The sequence below is a fragment of the Poecilia mexicana genome, unplaced genomic scaffold (assembly GCF_051168715.1).
Source record: "Poecilia mexicana isolate PSO_F unplaced genomic scaffold, ASM5116871v1 scaffold_9, whole genome shotgun sequence".
NCBI lineage: Eukaryota > Metazoa > Chordata > Actinopteri > Cyprinodontiformes > Poeciliidae > Poecilia > Poecilia mexicana.
In genome coordinates, this window is record NW_028263378.1 from 4,677,177 (window position 1) to 4,695,483 (window position 18,307).

Consider the following 18,307-nt stretch of genomic DNA (forward strand, 5'->3'; position numbering starts at 1 on the left):
ACCATACCAAAACACGGAAGTATTTCAATTTAAGGGTTTCCAGTGAGGGCTAATTAGTGAAGCTAGTTCCAAAATGGGTTTTACGTTTATTTCGTGGGGCAGATAAAGACTTTTTGTGATTTTCTTTTGTTTGTTTAGTCAGGACCTTACCGGAGGTCGTGTTGCTGTTAGGATGGTCCAGAGTCTGTTCCGGTCGGGTTTTCTGGTGCGGGTCGGTCACACCGTGCTTACCTGGGTCGTAACCCTCATTCTGTTCCTGCACAACACAGGTGAGTTTATTTAAACCATCAGTTTACCTGTACAGCAATGTCTCTGTCATAATAAAGAATATTTAAGTCCGATTAATTAGAGGTGTTTTGAGTTTTCCATCTTAGGTTCTGTTAAATGAATAATTAATATTTTTGCTGTTGAACAACAAACAAAGCAATTCAATTAAAAGAAAAGAAAAAAATGGTGGATAACGATGATGTGGGCAGGAAGGTTCTCCTGCAGCAGTCAGTCTTGCAACGAATCTGAAAAAGCCTCTGACTGACAACAACTGCTGTATGACAATTTAATAACTGTTATGAGATCCTATTTATTAAACAAATAAAGTTGTCAAATTTTATATAGAAAATGAATTTGTAAATCATTGAAAATCTGAAAGACATTCAGTTTTAATTTTCTTTTTATTTGGGATCAATTGAAAATAATGAAGAAAATTCTCATTAAGAACAAAATTTGAGTCACTTTCTTGAGTCATATTTTTTATTTCTAGCCAAGTTTAATAACTTAATAAAAAGTAGATTTGGGTGTGCCAAAGTCTTCTGTTGGAGTATCATTTACGGTAAAATTAAAGATAATTTAAAAAGCATGCTTATTAAAAGGCAAATATTATGTGTTGTACCTCACTTTTTCAATGTAAGATGATTTAAATGTTCAAATTAAATGTGTGTCATTCTTATACAATGGCACTAGAATCAATGCAGTTAGGAATAAAAAGAAGTAAATTTCCACCATACAAGTCAGAAATTTTCTAGAAAAAATTTGGAAATTTCTGAACCTGAAATGTTAAAATTTTGTAGAAAATCTCAGAAATTTACTAGAAAAAAACAAGGAAATTTCTAAGTGCTGAAAGTAAAAAAAAAGCAAGACAAGACTCAGAAATTTTGAGATTAATCTCAGAAAAAAAAAGAAATTGCTCAACTCCAAAAATTGAGAATTTGTGTGAATTCAGACATTTTCAAGAAAAAAATAGTTTCAAAAGTTGATAATTTTCTACATGGACTTAAAGTCAAAAATGTTTGACTTTTGAAACTCATAAAATTTCCAAAACTTACAAATTTTCAACTTTTAGTATTCAGAAATTTCTGAGTTTTTTTTAAACAAAATTTCTGAGATAAATCTAAAAAAACTTTGGGCAGAGATTTACTTTTACTAAAATGCCGTTGTATTCTTGATTTGCAGTCCATCACACCGCAAAATCTGTTCCAGGTTTACTGAGCTAAACATCCTTAAACAAAATAAAGAATTAAACACAAATATCACATTTATTCTTTGAGAAAGAGGTCAAAGGTCAAGTCTGACTGTGTCTCATGAAAGAAATAAATGTGTGTGCAGATTTGCGGCGATGTGAGGAGCGAGGAGAGCTGCTGCTGCCTGCGCTGTTCTTCCTGCTCGTCCTGCTGTCAGTGCTTTTGTATTTCACCGTCTCTTTAATGGATCCTGGGTTTGTCCTCACCGACACGTTTAAGGTTAGAATAAATTTAATAAAAATGTGTTTCCTTACAAAAAAAAGCAGGCAGCAAGGATATAAATAGTGTTTACTATTTGAGGCACAGTTTATCAGCTGAAAGGTCGCCGTGGGCTTGGGTGTCAGATGTTGACCCACATCTGTGTGTTTCGTATGCAGGGAGGTCAAGGGTCAGATGAAGAAATGGAGTCGATGATCCCTCAGCCGTCGACCCCTCGGCTGCGGCGCTGCGGGTTCTGCCTGCTGCAGGTAACCGGTCCCCACCGGCTCCAGAAACTTCTGATCCGCCACTAAAACTTTCCGCCCAGCTGACTTCACGTCCTGCTGGTTAAATCTGTTGGTTTATTCAAAGTTTATCTCTGGATATCTGCTGCTTTTGATCAACTGGATTTTTTTTTTGTTTCACCTTGTTCAAATTCAGTAAAGGAATGCTATGTTGGTGCATTATAGGTAGTAAAATATTTTATTTTTTATTTAAAAAATAAATTGAATTGTTTATTTGCATCTTTTAATGTATTCCTAAAATTCTACAAAAATGCCTACGAGGTTAAATAAAATATGAATGACGTGGCAATTTTTTTGTCCGATTGTTTAATCATCAGAATAATTGATTAATAAAATAATCAGTAGTAGATTTGTATTTGTGAAACATTTCAAACAACATACATCATTTTGGTTGGAATGTGACAGAATGTGAAGAATTAAAAGTTTGTTTTTGTGACTGCATGATTAATAAAATGGCGTGTTTGTCTTGCTGTGTGTGTCCTGAGCAGCAGCCAATGAGAGCAAAGCACTGTAAGACGTGCAAACACTGCGTGCGGCGCTTCGACCATCACTGCCCCTGGATCGAGAACTGCGTGGGGGAGAGGAACCACCGATGGTTCGTGGTCTACCTGCTGGTCCAGCTGCTGGTGCTGCTGTGGGCCCTTCACATTGCTCTGTATGTCCACTCGGCACTTCTACATACTCTAGCATCATGCAAAATTCACATTTTGAACATTTGTGTTCTTCCGTTTGGGTCTCAACTGCTTCTAAAATCAGCCCAAGTGCTTAAAAAAAAATAAGGGGGAAAAAAAGAACATTTCCACCATAAAACTCAATAAAATTTTGAGATTAAGCTCAGAAATCATCCAGAAAAAACAAGGGAGTTTCAGTTTGAAAAGTCAAAAATGTCCAAGAAAAATAAATTTTCTAAAAACAAAAAACAGGAAATGTCTGAGTTTTCACTTTTTATATAAAAAATTTGCTAGAGAAAAATCTTGAGATTAATCTGAGAAGTTTTCTTGAAAAAACGTGGGAATTTTAGTTTTAAAATTAAATATTTTGTAGAAGAAAACTCAGAAATGTGGGGAAAAATCTCAGAAATTTTTAAGAAAGAAACTCAAGAAAATATCAGTTTGTTGAAAATTTACTAGTCAAAAACTCAGAAATTTGGGGACTCATGTCAGAAATTTTCTTTAAGAAACTTGGAAATTTTCTGACTTCACAACTCGAGAATGTTTGACTTTTCAAACTAAGAAACTTTTCAAACTTGGAAATTTTCTGAATTTGAAAAGTCAGAAATATTTTCAAGCTCAATAAACTGCCAATTTTTTATAGAAAATATCTGAGATTAACCGCAAAGTTTGAGATATTTTCTTTGCAGAAATGTACAGTTTTTAAAAATGTACAGTGGCCCTAAAACACAGTCACAGTTTGCAGACATTTTAATGTGTGAGTGTAAAGGTAGAGTCGGGGGCGTGGCCATCTGCAGGTTACTTGGATTTAAAGTGACAGAGGCCCTAAAACATCTCATTCTGAAAGCAGCTCAAAATATGCAGAACTGAACAGATTAAGATCCACTTATCTACGAATGATTTTGTTAAAAAATGTAATGAACATGTTTTGTGACGTCATAACATGTTGAAGGAAACTCAGGAGGATGAGTGAGGGAAGCTGTGCGGTTTTATCGCTCTGCGTCTCTCTGAGTTAGGTAACTCGTGCTGATCTTTAGAGAAAGCAGGTTGTGTAAGAGAAAGCTGCAAGGTTTTGTTCAAGAACAATCATGGGATCTGCATGTCAAAGACCAAAAGTTTCCAGCTTAAACGACCAGAAGAGCCTTAAAGCCTCATTCAGATCACAATTTTTATCTCATTTTAATTTTATTGAGCTCAATCTGCTGCTGTTTGTTATAATTATAAAAAAGAAACAAAAAAGCATTTTTAAGTTTAAAAAAACTAAATGTGCTCTGATGTTTAAGACAAAACAATTAAAAATGACTAAACAGTCGAGGATAAAACCTTCGAGAGAATCACCAGCAGGTCAAGAGTCACATAAAGTGGAGGCTGTAAAAACACAAGACCTTATCGTGTTTTCTGAAATCTCCAAGGGTTTGAGTTTCAATTCAACGTTTTAAAGGTTTTAAAAGTCCTTAATTTCTTTAAAAACAAAGATCATACAGATTTTTTCCTCAGTGTCTGAAGTTAAATCAAACCTAATTTATTCTGTTTTAGCTCAATTAGATTTAACAAAATTATTTATATTTCCCAATTGACAGCTAAATTTAATGAGAAATATTTTTTTAGAGATTTTATTTTAGAGTAGGTGTAGAGTAAGAAAGACATTTAAAAACATAAAATTGTGTTAGATTTTAGTTTACCTTAGAATATTAACACAAGATCAGACTGATAACAGTAATGAATGATATAAAATAGTGAGCTGAAACTCACTATTTCCTAAGTGGTGCTGGAAAAGTTTGAAAACTTTCCTTGAAAGTGGTTGAAAAGTGAACAAACTGTTTTTAGAATCATCTGTTAGATTAAAATCACTGGGAATCAGAACCTGAAGCAGAAGAAGACAGAGGAAATCTGATTAATCAGCCCTGACTGATACCTGAGTGCCTTACATAAGACACAGTAAACAACCTTTGGGTCTCTTTATCTGTGACGTCTTGAGGGAAGCTGGATCTCCAGACTCTAAGATACGGATCATTTAAAGCAGATTATATTCAAAACAACTCCGCTTATTTAAATCTTCACAAGCTGCGTTTACATCAACCATAAAATTTCACAAATGGAAAAATGCCAATTTCTGACAAACTCACTCGAAAATTTTTGACTTTTCAAACTCACAAATTTACTTGTATTTTTTATGGGAAATTTCTGAGATTAAAACTAAAATTTCTGAGTTTTTTTTGTTGTTTTTTAAAATTTTTGACTGACATGAGAAATTTCATAGTTTTTTTCTGGAAAATTTCAGATATTTTTCTCTGAAAAAAAAAAACAAGAACATTTTTAAATGACTCAAATTTCCTTTTTTTAAATTTATTTCTGATTTAATCTCAAAATTTGAGTTTTTTACTAGTAAATTTCAGACCCAAAAATTTCCATGTATTTTCTCTCTCAAATTTTATTTTTTTAAAGTTTTTGTTGGCTCTAATGGCTTTTATTTGAAAGTAGTTTGAGAGGAAAGAGGGGGAAGACATGCAGCAAATGTCACCAGGCTGGGAATCGAACCTGCGACCACCGGCATGAGGACTAAGGCCTCAATGCATGGGTTGTGCTTAGCCCCTGCACCACCACAGCTCCCCCATTTCTCTCAAATTTTTGACTTTTCACACTCAAAAAATCTTTATTTTTTCTATAAAATTTCTGAGATTAAACTCTAAATTTTTGATTTTCTTCTTGCAAATTAAAAATTTTTTCAAACCCACAAATTTCTTTATTTTTTCCAGAAAGTTTCAGATTTTTTATCTCAAATTTTCAACTTTTTAAACCCAGAAATGTCCTGTTTTTTTTCCAGAAAGTTTCTGATATTAATCATACAATTTATTTTTTTAGCAGAAATTTGCTCCTTTTTTTTGTCTATTTTCTAAGTCCCTAACTTGTGTTTTTGTTGCTTTTCTGCTCCAGCTCGGGGGTTTCTCCAGGCGTGACGTGGGATCTGTGGTTCCGGGCGAACGGCTTCCTGCTGGCGGCGCTCGCCGTGGTCGGGGTTTTCTCCGGCGTCGTGCTGCTGCTGCTGGGCTGCCACCTCTACCTCGTCTCCATCAACTGCACCACCTGGGAGTTCATGTCCCGCCACCGGATCTCCTACCTGAAGAACTGCGGCGGCGAGGAGAACCCGTTCGACCGTGGCGTTTTCTGCAACCTCTGGGATTTCTTCTGCATCTGCAGGACGGTGATGTGGGAGCAGGTCTACCAGAAAAACGCCACAGAAGTCCCGCCTGAACTCAACGAATTTTAAAACGAAGGAAGTACTGACATTTTGCAGGAGAATTTTAGTTATTTTTGTTATAAATTTCGCTTCCAAAGAGCCAAATTTTCTGTTTATTATTCAAAGGGTTCTGAAAATGAGTAAAGAGGCAGCAAAAATTACAAATAAAGCTTTAAAAGTTTGAGAAAACTGTTGATTAAAATCACTTTAGGGAGTTACAAGTATTACCAAGTATTTTCTTTTTGGTCTATTCTACTGCAAATATGTTACAATAAGACAAAACAAACTTAAAAGTAACTTTTCAGCAAGATATAGGAGCTTATGTGTAAGCCAATAATTCACTAATATTGATGATAATCGTATAAATTGTTGTTTTGAGACCATTTTTAAGTAACATAATAATAATAGAATAATAATGCAAGTTTGTCCTTTTAAAGATAAAAAAAAACTTTAATTTTGTCAAGAACATTTTACACAAGAACTGGAAAATATTTTAAATATTCAGAAAAAAATACAAATAAATGACTAAAACCATTCATTACATGGATTATGAAGTCTGTAAACAAAATATCCCTTCAAAAAAATTTAAACTGAAATTAAGCCTCAGAATGGAAATTATTGAGCTCCTTTAAATTTAATATGCGACTAATTGTTTATTGCTTAATATTTAAAATATCTTCCAGATCCAGTGTTAAGTGTACTTTAAAAAATGAAAGTTTATTAATCTTTGAGAGGGTGAGCTTGCATTATTATGCCATTATCTATGCATTACTTAAAAATTGCCTCAAAACATCAGTATTATTGCGTTGCAATAATTTCTAGGTCAATTTATCGTCCAGTTCAATTTGTTATTGTGACTAACCTCATTATAGGTGAAATAAGACATTTTTACCATATTGCTGATCATAATATGGCACAAAATTTCTTATTCCACTCGCAGATTGTTTCATCAATATTACTGGCTTATAACAAGCTCCTAAAAGTTACTTGTAAGTTATTTCAAGTGTACTAACATATTTACACTAGAAATTAGACCAAAAATACTTTGGTAATATTTTGTGTTTTTGCAGTGCAGACTTCTTAAAGGCCCAATAACTCAAGTATTTCTGTGCAGTATTATTGTTTTTAAAAAAGCAACTTTAAAGCTTTAAATTTATTGTGTTTAATCATTGAAAACAAAGACAAAACGTCTCGTTTTTGTCTTCATCCAATCCAAACCGAGTTTGTTGTCGAGACCTTTTCCCGTATTTACAGTTGACTTCAGGAAACGTCGTCACCAGTGTGTCTCTGTACGGGTGGTTTGACGTCAAAACATGTATTTTATAAACACAGCTAATAATCTTGTTGGTTATTTTTTAACATGTGAAAAAGCAGATTATTGGTCTGAAAAAAGCTCCTTATTTTATACTCAGGTCTGCTCAACATTACAACACTAAATGCCTTTTAAGCTCCAACTGCCTGTATTAGTAATTTATTTTTAGCTGTTTAACATGAAAACAAGGAGGCAAACATGTTTTTTTTACTGTACTTATTTGTTTTGTATTTATTAATTACATTAAAACACATTTGATATGCATGTTGAGATCGAGTACATCTGTACATTCCTACTCAGGATGCTTCACTGACATTTAAATACATTTCTGACAAACATATATAACATGTAATACTCAGCAGCGGCAACTTAAAGTGCTACAACAGTTTCCTAAATGTTTCGCTACAGATTCCTGCGTCAGCTGAACCAAACAGCCAAAACATCGACTTTCAGAGGAATAGAAAATGTGGAGGTTTTGGTTCAAAGCAGATGATTCCTTAAACAGAATTGCTGACGAATGAAAAGGATAATATTCTGAAAACTTTAATCTGATTTTTCATTTTCAGGGATAATTTTCACAGATAATATAAACTGACACGGTTTTGTGCAAATTTAATCTAGTAGCATGAGAACAAGTTGAAAATATTAGGGCCATACTAAAAAACAAATAAAAATAAGATTAAGAGAATAAACTCGCATGAGAAAGTCAATAATATGAGAATAAAGTCGTATTAAGTCATATTACGAGAATAAAGTTGTACGAAAACTGTTGTAATTTTACGATAAGCAATCCTTCGGTTTTCCTGATAATTTTGAGTTCTAGATTTAACAGCTTTATTCTTCTTCAGTCCAGTCGGCTTTCTGTTGCTCCTTAAACAGTAAACCGTTCATTTCTTAAAGTTACATTTCTGTTTTTTGTGTCGGGAAAGAGAGGAGAAGCCACGACTGTTGTAGATTCCACATGTTTGAAATGGAAAGGAGAAGGAAAATAATTTTATTTGTGTCGGCTGTTAAGAATTTATCAATTATTGTTAGATGAATTACAGTCCAGCAGGACTACAATTCAAGACTATATGCATAAAATGCCAAAATCAAAACAGACTGCTGGATATTTGATAGATGGAGTTACCTGTTCAAGACTTTTGATAAAGTATTTGTCAGTTTTTGTTATTCCTTATGGGAAACTTTTGACTTTTTTTGTCAATTTCTTGTCAATGAACGTATATTTTGGCAATAATCTGGGTTTAAATGTTGTCAATTTGAGCTGTTAATCAAGTGGAAGAATTTCAAATTTTAGTTAAAATTATGCTGCATTCTATGGAAGCCCATTTCTGCCTAAAAGAAAATATAAAAGCCCAACAGAAAGTTTGTAATTATAAGCTTTAAAGTTATAATAACAGTAATAAAAATCATAATTTATAGTTTTAAAGTCATAATCATGAAAGTAAGTAATTTTGAGTTTTAACATCATAATCCAAATGGGAAATGATTTAAAATTTTACTGTCATAATTTTGAGTTTTAATGTTACAATCCAAATAATATGTCAATTGTTAGTTTCATTGTCATAATTTCACCTTTGTCATAATCATGACAACAAAATCATAATTTCAAGCTTTAAAGTTATAATCATAAGCAGTAATAATCCTACTTTTAATTATTACTTAGCAGTAAGAAATAATTTTGAGTTTCAATGTCACAATTTCGAGTTTTAAATTCATAACCACAACAATAAAAGTCACAATTCATGTGAATTATCATGAAAATTACGGGGTTTTTTTGTTGTTGGTGTAAAGCCATCTCTAAAGTTCGTCTCTACCAAGACCTTTTATGGCAAGAATAGGCTTCCATAGATATTGTGAATGCAGCAAATCAAAATGTAAAAGACAGTTGCAGGTTAAAGTGCTTTGGTGCTTTAAACCTTTTGTATTTTGAATGAATACAAATGATTTCATCAATGTCTCATAAACTGACATAAAAACAAAATAGCTAAATGTAAAGTTTAAATTTATTATTTTGGAAATATGTTGCATTTAAAGAAAAATATCAGCATTCTTCCCCTTTTACGCCCTTTATTGTTTCTTTTTTTCTTACCAGGCCAAACTCAGTAGGACAGCATTTTACTTGCAAAAATAAATATGCAGACATTTAGCTAGAGTTATGGCTATAATACATTATCTATGGCTTCTTTTATAACGCTATTACAGAATCTCTAGTGCACAAGCTAACCATGGCGTTGTAGCAAAAACATAAACCAGACGGTCTGGAAGGGACTGATATGTTACGACTTGTCTTTGCTACAGTTAATATGTGAAATATATTTGATCTGAAATCACACATTGGGTTAGCTTGTTTGTTTCTCAAGGCAGTGAGCAAAGCCTTTCACAGTGATGCATAGAAACGGCAGCAGAAGGTCCCCATAAAGGAAACTGTAAATAACTAAAGATAATAAGCAAAGGCCACAAAGCAAGCTAAATCTGTCTTAAAAGGCTGTAACTGGCTGGTTTGGTATAAATAAACGTAACTCATTTATTTACATTAGATAAATGAATGAATATATTGTAATTTTGTTGAAACTTTGTAACACTCTGACGATAAGACAACTGTGTGAGTCACAAAGTGTAGCTATAAGCCTAAAGTTATGTCAAATATTCAATAGTTTTAAACAAATTGCACAATTGATTTGAGCAAAAAAAAGAACAACTGATTATTTACCCCTTGGAGCACTAAAATTAGCAATAATTTACAACTAAGTTAGAATATAAGTATATATATTTTACAAATTTGAATTTATTTTATGTTTTGGTTGGGATTATTTAAGTGTAAATATGGAGATTCGGTGTTTTACAGCCTCAGCGAATCAAAGCTAAGCTAACAACTTCTCATAGTCAAGCTAGCACTCATTGGACTTTCCACAATGACTTAATAACAAAGAAACAGTATTGATTTTAAATGTAGGCATTATAACAAATGAAGGTTTTAGGAGTTTTAAAGTAGCATTGAATTTCCACAACACAATATCACTAAAAGTACCAGCAGGTCTGATAGTTTTTTAATTTTTTGTTAGCATCATAAAGATGCTAAAGTAGGCCAATTTTAAGTCAAAACAGCTGAATAATGCGTTCCACCAGCTCAGATTTAGGATTATAATTCAGTACATTCCACTGGTGGAACATTATTTGGGGATATTCCAGCATAATTATGCACCTTATCTGCAACTTTCTTCTTTATGTAGCAAGAAGAGTGAGTGAGTGAACATTTTCAACGCATCTCTAGTAAAAACGTGTTGCATCTCCACAGTTATTTAGGACGTATTTTTGTTCTCGTTAGACTAATCTAGAAAAATAAACTAAAAAAATGTTACAAACTATTATATAATGTCATATTTTCTTCAGGGATCCAATGTATTTGATTAGAGCGGATATGTTTTACAAAAACAATGCTAAGCTAACGGCATAAAGTGACCAACATGTTAGCTTACTTTATGATTATAAAGTTGGATCACAGTTTAAACCTCCACACAGGTGATAATAATGTCCACCAGCACGTACTCTGCTTGACTAAAAATAATTAATCGATCACCTAATCAACAGCTAGCTGTTGACTGCGCGCCCACCGAGCGTTTTCGCATCGATAGCTTTGTCCTGTCTGTAAATGACTGATTCATTCAAAGATGCTGTCAACACTGGGGCAGGAGACTTTCTTTAAATGAGAGCCGGTGAGATTTAAGTTGATTTGAAAGATGAAAGTCCTGCTTGTCAAAACAGATCAATACCACTTTCAGCTGCGCTATGCCTAATTTATCTTGAGGTCTAAATGGTGTAACAATCAAGAGCAAACCGAGGTTACCAGAGTCTAAAGTGAGGCTTTGTAAAGGGCTGATAGTGAGGATTAGCTGTACACCATTTCACTGAAATATTGACCTACGGAAGAACATTAGGGCCACTGGAAGAAAAAGACTTACTTTTTTTCCAGAATGTTCACTTAAATCTCAGAATTATGATTTTAAATAAAAAAATTTGACTTTAATATCATAATTTTGACTTTAATCTCAAAATATTCACCTTAAATTCAGAATTCTGACTTTATTCCCACAAATCTGACTTTTTTTCTCAGAATCCTGACTTTTAATCTCAAAGTTCTGATACTAATCTCAAAATTCTGACTTTAATCTCAGAATTTTTACTTTTAATATCAGAATTTATACTTTTAATCTCAAATTTCTGATTTTAATCTCAGGTCAAAATTCTAAATCTCAGAATTGAATCATATAAATTAATTGAATCATATAAATCTGACTTTTACTCAGAATTTAAACTTTTAATCACAGAATTCTGAATTTAATCTCAGAATTCTGACTTTTTTCCTCATAATTCTGAATTAATTTTTTCTACAGGCCCTAATAGCCCTCCGTATTCACCAGCTAATGCAGCGCTAGAACAAATAACATCAGTGTTCTTGCAAACTCTACTACAGAAGTCAACACTGGATGATTATACTTGGCAACATGCATATTTGGTACTGGTTTGCTACCTGCTACCGGCAGTAACGCCGACAAATTGGCGCTAATAATTTCCCCGTGGCGTCTCTGGTCCTTCGCTCAACCATGCAAAGCACAGAAGTCAAAGTCTGCAAAAGCCTCCTGTTGCTCCGCCGAGAGGCTGAAGGGCTTGGAGGGCGGAGACAGGACCGGCTGGAGCCGAGTGAAGTCGCTGTCAAAGTTGCTGACGTCTGTGGGCTCTTTGATCGACGGTACGAACGGCGGCGTTAACTTCCTGGCCATCAGGGCTTCCCAGTCGATGGTCTAGCAGAGTTGCACAAAGTCAAACTGGGTCAGACTTCCCCAGAAACAGAGGCGGGCAGAGAACCCAAAAAATTACTCAAGTAAGAGTGGAACTACTTTTTCCTCAAGTAAAAGTAAAAAATTACTCAAGTAAGAATAAAAAAGTATTTGGTAAAAAGTCTACTCAAGTACCGAGTAACTGATGAAATGATCAATCATTTAAGCTCAGCTCAGTAAAAATACTCTTTAACCTCCTGAGACCCCGCGTCCTCATATGAGGACATTACATTTTTGCTGTTCTGCCCCATGATACTTAATTTGTAAGAATTTTGACCAATTGTCCTCATCTGGGGGCCGTGCCTGCACCACCTAGTGGTCTCATAATGAAATTACACTCATTTGAAAAAAAAAACAGCATGGCGGGAATGACAGTGAAAATCTTCTACGGCAGCTCCCGACAGAAACATGGACAAGGTAAAAATCCTAATCGAATTTTATGATTGAAACTAGTTTATTTATGCACAATAACGTCTCTAGCTTCACATAGCATGCTTATTTGATATATTTGAGTAATATTAGCAAGCTACAACGTCTGTAAACATGACGTACTTATTTGAGGACATCAGGTCTAGCTTCAGTGCAAAAACGTAAAATTTTTCCAAAAGCATTTGTGTTTACTTCTAGTCAAAATGTCTAATTTCTAGTCAAAATAAGTCTTATTACACTTAAAATAAGACTCATCCTCCAAAAAGTAATGTGTTTTTAGACAATCACCACTTGTTTCAAGTGAACTTTCACTAAAAAATAAGTAGAATAATTTGCCAGTGGAGCAAGTTTTTATTTCCTATTACAAGGAAATAGATTGTGCATTTTTATCATTACAGGGAGAATGTCCTTTTCAAGAACTGAACGATTGCTAAAAGCAATCGAAAATGTCTCTGAGATTGAAGATTTGTCAGGTGGTGAAGAGGATGAAATAGCTCCATGTGAAGCAACCTGATAATTCTGATTCTGATTATCAACCTGATTCTGCTGACATAAGTGAAGATACTGACAGCGATGCGAGTGAGCCACAACATAAACAGCATCTTGAGAATGATGGTGAGACATAACCTAGTTCCCATGTTTTTGCTCTGTAGCACTTTATTTCGTTCAAAATGTTGAGTATTTTGCAAATAAAATGTATTGTATTTTTATTATAAGAACCTGACCAGGATGTGCAAGGTCACAGGCCAGGACCAAGAAATGTAAATAGAGAGTACTGGAAGTCTGCTCCATTCAACCCTGTCTTAGTCCAATTTCAAGGATCTGATGAACAACAAGACGAGAGAGCAGATATGTCGCCGGTGCAGTACATGGAACAGTACGTTGACATAGAACTGATGAAAGTCCTTGCCGACTGTACAAATTCTATGTCATTAGCTAAAAGTGGGAGATCTCTCAACACATCGATTGAAGAGATGTACCACTTTTTTGGAGCATCCATCTTGATGTCCTGCATCCCTTACCCACAAATCCGCATGTTCTGGTCCACTAACCTGAAAATCCCTGCCATTAGTGACACAATGAGACGCGACCGATTCTTCAAGCTGAGATTATTTGAGATTATCTAATTGGTTTTGTTTTTAGGTGTACCTAACTGGTACAGTCATGAAGAACAGGATCCCAAAAGCAATGCAGAAGCTTCCAAGTGACAAGATCATGAAGCAGCAAGGCAGAGGTACCTCCGCATCAGTTGTCAGGGGAGATGGGAAACTGAATGTTGTGAAATGGTTTGACAACAAGCCGGTCCTGATGCGCTCTGCTGTCCACGCTAAGGAGCCAGAGGATACCTGCCAGCGGTGGTTCAAGAAGGACAAATGCTACTTAACCATCAGACGACCAAATATTGTACAGGAGTACAATGCAAAGATGAGTGGGGTCGACTTATCAGACAGAATGATGAGCTACTACAGGATAAGCGTGCGAACTAAGAAGTGGACAATTCGCATGCTTATGCACTTTATGGATCTTGCTCTGGCCAACAGCTGGCTGCTGTATCGCAGAGATCATCAAGAACATGGTACCCCAAGAAAGGCTATCTTGACGTTCCTCGCGTTCCCCATGGACGTGGCTCAGGTATTCCTCAACAAGTGTGATGTCACAGATGTAGAGGAAGAGAGTGCATGCTGTCCACAACCTGGCCAAAGAGCCCTGGTCACGCCAATCCCCCACATCTCAGCGCGCACAACTTCTGCTGCTCATCTGCAAGTTGCTGATCTCAAGAACCCGATGCGTTGCAGACAACAAGGCTGCGCTGGGAAATCCCGTGTACGCTGTCTGACATGCAATGTGTTCCTTTGCCTGCAAAGTTGGCGCAACTGCTATGAAGCCTTTCATGGAGGCCAGTAGGACTACTTGAATACTTGAATGTTTGTTTGAGTTTACTATGACATGTTCATAATGAAGTTCATAAACTTTGCACTTTTCCATGCAAAAGCTGCACTTTTATTTGCACTTTTGTGTTTGTTGGCAATATAAAATAAACTTTTGTACTTTATTAACCAATGGTGGCTTCATTGTGAAAGTCTGGACAGAAAGCAGCGTAAATGTACATACTGTGAAACACAGATGTAAATAATAACATTGATTGAATGGTCTTATCGTCACACAGATAGACCCAATGTCCTCATATGAGGACATTAGGTTTTGAGATAACCACTTATTGTAGAAAGCTAAAATTTCATTTTTAGGCTAATTGGGTCCTTATGATCCCAAATGGCAAGGAAAAAATGTATATGCAAAAACAGACCCACTGTCCTCATATGAGGGCATTGGTTTTGGCATAGTTCAAGAGCACATAGAAAGCTAAAATTTAATTTCAACTAAAATTAGGTCATACTAATCCCAAATAGTAAGGAGACATAAAAAATGCACATCAAACAAAAGCCCGGGTCTCAGGAGGTTAAGGTAAATTTTTTAAAAAATCAAGTAAATGTAACTAGTTACTACCCAACTCTACCTTTCGTTGTTTGCCAACTGCCATTATAACAAATAAGAAAAAGGGGCATTTTGCTGAAAGTGCACAAACAACGGCGCTAAGTATAGCAAAACTAGGTAGTTTTGCTACCTAGTTTTAATCTCAGAAAAACTAGGTAGCAAAGTGTAGCTAGCTACACTTTAGCTAGCTAAAACTAGCTGGTTTTGCTACACTTAGCTAGTTAACTCCCATTTTTAGCCTTCGTTTCTCTTACACGTGAGAAAAGGTATAAAAATGAGTGGGAGAGCTGGACCAAGCAGGAAGATAAAAACATATCACTTTCAAACGCATATAAAGAATTCTCGATATATTTATAAATAAACATATGTTTGTCGTAGGTCGATCATTTTGAAAAAGTGTGAGGATTATAACAAGCTTTCATCCCAAAGGTCGTAGGTTAAAGTGCCTCAGCAGCATTGGTTGGCTTTAAATCGATGTGTTTCTTTCATAATGCGAATATTTAATAGCTTGAAAGTGTCATGGCTGAACTTCTGTTGGAGAAAATGAAACTGATGCGATTTACCTCAAAGAATTTCTCTCCTTTGACCTCGTTTGCATCTCTCTCTCCGGCTCCAAGTCGTTTCAACGGGTTCTTCTTCAGCAGCTAAAAACAGAAAAGATTCAGTTGAGACCCCAGTAGGTTTTTACTGTCTTTTATTCCAATTACAGCAACAAAGAGCGCCTCCTGGTGGAAGACAGGTAGAATTTGTTGGGGTTTTAGAGCCAACTGCAGCCCCCTCTCCACAACTTCAGTTCAAGAATACATTAAATAAATTGTTTTTAGCAGAACAAAGACGTAATACGAGAATAAGTCACAATTTCCTATTATTGATGTTGTTTTTAACCTTTATGTGACCAAGAAAATCCCACTGAGATCACAGATCTTCTGAGAAACAGCGTTAACATGTGGGACGCTGAGTTATGTTTGGTATCAGTTTTATAAATAACAATCTTTTAACACATGAGAAACAAATTATCAGTAGCAATTATTATCAGAAGCATCTGTGCAAACAACTGTGTCTGTTTTAGAGAAAGGCCACATGGATTTGCAGAGCTGACAACTACATACAAGTTTATTCTCTTTAAAACAACCTTTTCTCTGGAAGTATTGCATCTTTATTCTGCTTTTATGACTTTATTCTTGTAATATTATGACTATATTTTCATAATTTATAATACTTTGTCTTTTTTTTCTTCACTGCCACAAACTTGCTAGAAACCTGTGCAGGCTACATCTAACAGGTTTAACAGGAAGCCTGCTGCTGCCACCTAGTGACCGGAGCCTTGTTTACCGGTCAAGCATGAATAAAGACAAAAAGAAAGTCTTCATAACTCTCATCCCCAAATGCTAATCTTCAATAGCATTGAAGGTTTCTTTTTTTAGTGTTAAAGGTGACCTACTATTCTCCGGTGATCATAGTTTTAGGACACAAAACATGATTTTACATCAATTTTTGCACAAAATAGTTTCTAGATAATGGCAACAAGTGGTTTCTGGATGGTAGGTCAACAACAAAACTTATCTTTTCTAGTATACAGCGGTAAAACCAGCTGACCAAACATACCGGAACTCTGCCGGGGTTGCTAGGTAACGGACTGGGCTTCTAGGGTTGCTAGGCAACGGGCAGTGCCTTCTAATTTGTGATGTTACATTCTGCAGGTTTTTAAAACGGCTCATTTTCCAGACAACAAAAAACATGAACTTATTGCCTAACAATGGCTGGGTGTCTGTTTTAAAATGTGAATTTTGCATAGTAGGTCCCCTTTAATGAACTTAATTTTTACTGGAGTTAGGTGTCGGAAGACTTTTGTCTTATTTTTTGTCCTGTCCTGCAGGGTTTCTGAAAAGCCCAACAAATTTACTTTCACAAGTGGAAAGGATTTCTGTTCTTAATGACCAGATTTTTTTTATTAATATTTCTGACCAAGTTAATTTGTCCCGTTAACCTTCTGCATGATGGAGACGGCATCAGCGGGAAGAGACGCTGGATACTGCACATCGTCATTAACGATGCTGTCAAAGACTTCTTCTTCATCTTCACCAGGAAACGGAGACTAGCAGGAAGGCAGAGCAATGCTGAGTCAGCCTTTATGTTACGAACGATCGAGTTGTTAAAGTTTGTCTTTAAAATGTTTGTAAAAACTGAGCAGATATTCCACCAACCTCTCCAACCAGCATCTCGTAAATGAGGACGCCCATCCCCCACCAGTCCACAGCGCGGGTGTAGGTGTCATCGGTCAGAACCTCTGGGGCGAGAAACTCTGGAGTCCCACAGAAGGTCGAGGTCTGATCTCCATGGCCCATCCCTGCAGAAATATCATTTTGATCTTTTACCAGTCCAAAAATAACAGAGTACTTATTAACTTACCAAACATGTAAGGAGTTAAGGAGAAAAGTGAACAATGATCTTTTAAAAACCTCCAAAAATCTAGAAATATACCAAGCAATGATAAATAAATTGATGTGTAATAATTTTACCTTCTTTACAAAGTCCAAAGTCTGTGATTTTAACGAATCCCTCAGCATCCATGAGTATGTTATCCAGCTTCAGATCTCTGCACAAACCAAAGAGGGCGTACAATAAAAACAATACTGGGTTTTGGATGCTGAGACGTCGCTTCGGCCAGTTGGACCTACCGGTAGATGATTTTATTCAGATGCAGGAACTCTAAACCCAGCAGGACACAAGCTGAGTAGAACCTGAACAGAACAGCAGTTTGTTAAATCACAAACAATAATAGTAGTATAAAAAGCAAAAACAAGCAAACATGAAAACAAGAAAATAGTTGAAAAAATATAAATTTCAAGTTTTTGGCTGAAGACTTAGACAATTAATTGACTTATGATTAAGTTTTGATTAGTGGTTAATTAGATTAAAATTAGTTCCAATTTATTAATAACGTCAACTTAAATCTTCTTTTAGCGTTGTAGTTTGGCTGCCATCCAGCAGAGGGCGCCACTGGTTATCTTTAAGTGGAGCCAGTTGATACAGAAACAAATATGGTGGGATGATACCAAAATGGGGGAAAAAAAACCGGTCCAAACAGAGTCCGGGATGAAAAATGCAATTCATGCAGTTCAATTTTGAAATCTAAACACTCAACAACCTCCTTAAGTTTTATCTTTTATTTTTCCATCCAGAAACTTTAAGAGAATCCTGTTTTATTTTTTTTATTTAATGTGAGAAAACAATTTTCTGTTTATTCAGTCAGTATTTAATACAATTGATTAATTAATTGTTTTAATTATATTATGTTTTTTTTTTTTT

The 18,307-nt window shown here is 35.2% G+C and overlaps 2 protein-coding genes across 2 annotated transcripts in view; one reads left to right on the forward strand and one right to left on the reverse strand.

Annotated features, from left to right (window-relative positions):
• zdhhc12a (zDHHC palmitoyltransferase 12a) lies at nt 1–7,502 on the forward strand. The gene is made up of 5 exons (XM_015012428.2): nt 1–269; nt 1,600–1,733; nt 1,892–1,981; nt 2,506–2,672; nt 5,623–7,502. The coding sequence occupies exons 1-5, from the start codon at nt 173–175 to the stop codon at nt 5,954–5,956; spliced, it is 822 nt and encodes a 273-aa protein (XP_014867914.2). The 5' UTR covers nt 1–172; the 3' UTR covers nt 5,957–7,502.
• The window catches only part of LOC106933288 (serine/threonine-protein kinase N2-like), a 22,666-nt gene continuing 11,796 nt past the window's right edge, over nt 7,438–18,307 (reverse strand). The window contains exons 14-19 of the mRNA XM_088008639.1: nt 17,677–17,739; nt 17,518–17,594; nt 17,203–17,345; nt 16,986–17,093; nt 15,562–15,642; nt 7,438–12,040 (exon numbers count right to left, since the gene is read on the reverse strand). Of these exons, the coding sequence (XP_087864765.1) occupies nt 11,837–12,040; nt 15,562–15,642; nt 16,986–17,093; nt 17,203–17,345; nt 17,518–17,594; nt 17,677–17,739 (676 nt within the window). The 3' untranslated portion in view covers nt 7,438–11,836. The remainder of the gene's footprint in view (nt 12,041–15,561; nt 15,643–16,985; nt 17,094–17,202; nt 17,346–17,517; nt 17,595–17,676; nt 17,740–18,307) is intronic.

Bases quoted from the DNA above. Each gene is read 5' to 3' on its own strand.
- zdhhc12a (XM_015012428.2), top strand. From the start codon at position 173: ATGGTCCAGAGTCTGTTCCGGTCGGGTTTTCTGGTGCGGGTCGGTCAC. The intron at 1,734-1,891 runs GTTAGAATAAAT...TTTCGTATGCAG, and splicing joins TCCTCACCGACACGTTTAAG to GGAGGTCAAGGGTCAGATGA. The intron at 2,673-5,622 runs GTATGTCCACTC...TTTCTGCTCCAG, and splicing joins TGGGCCCTTCACATTGCTCT to CTCGGGGGTTTCTCCAGGCG.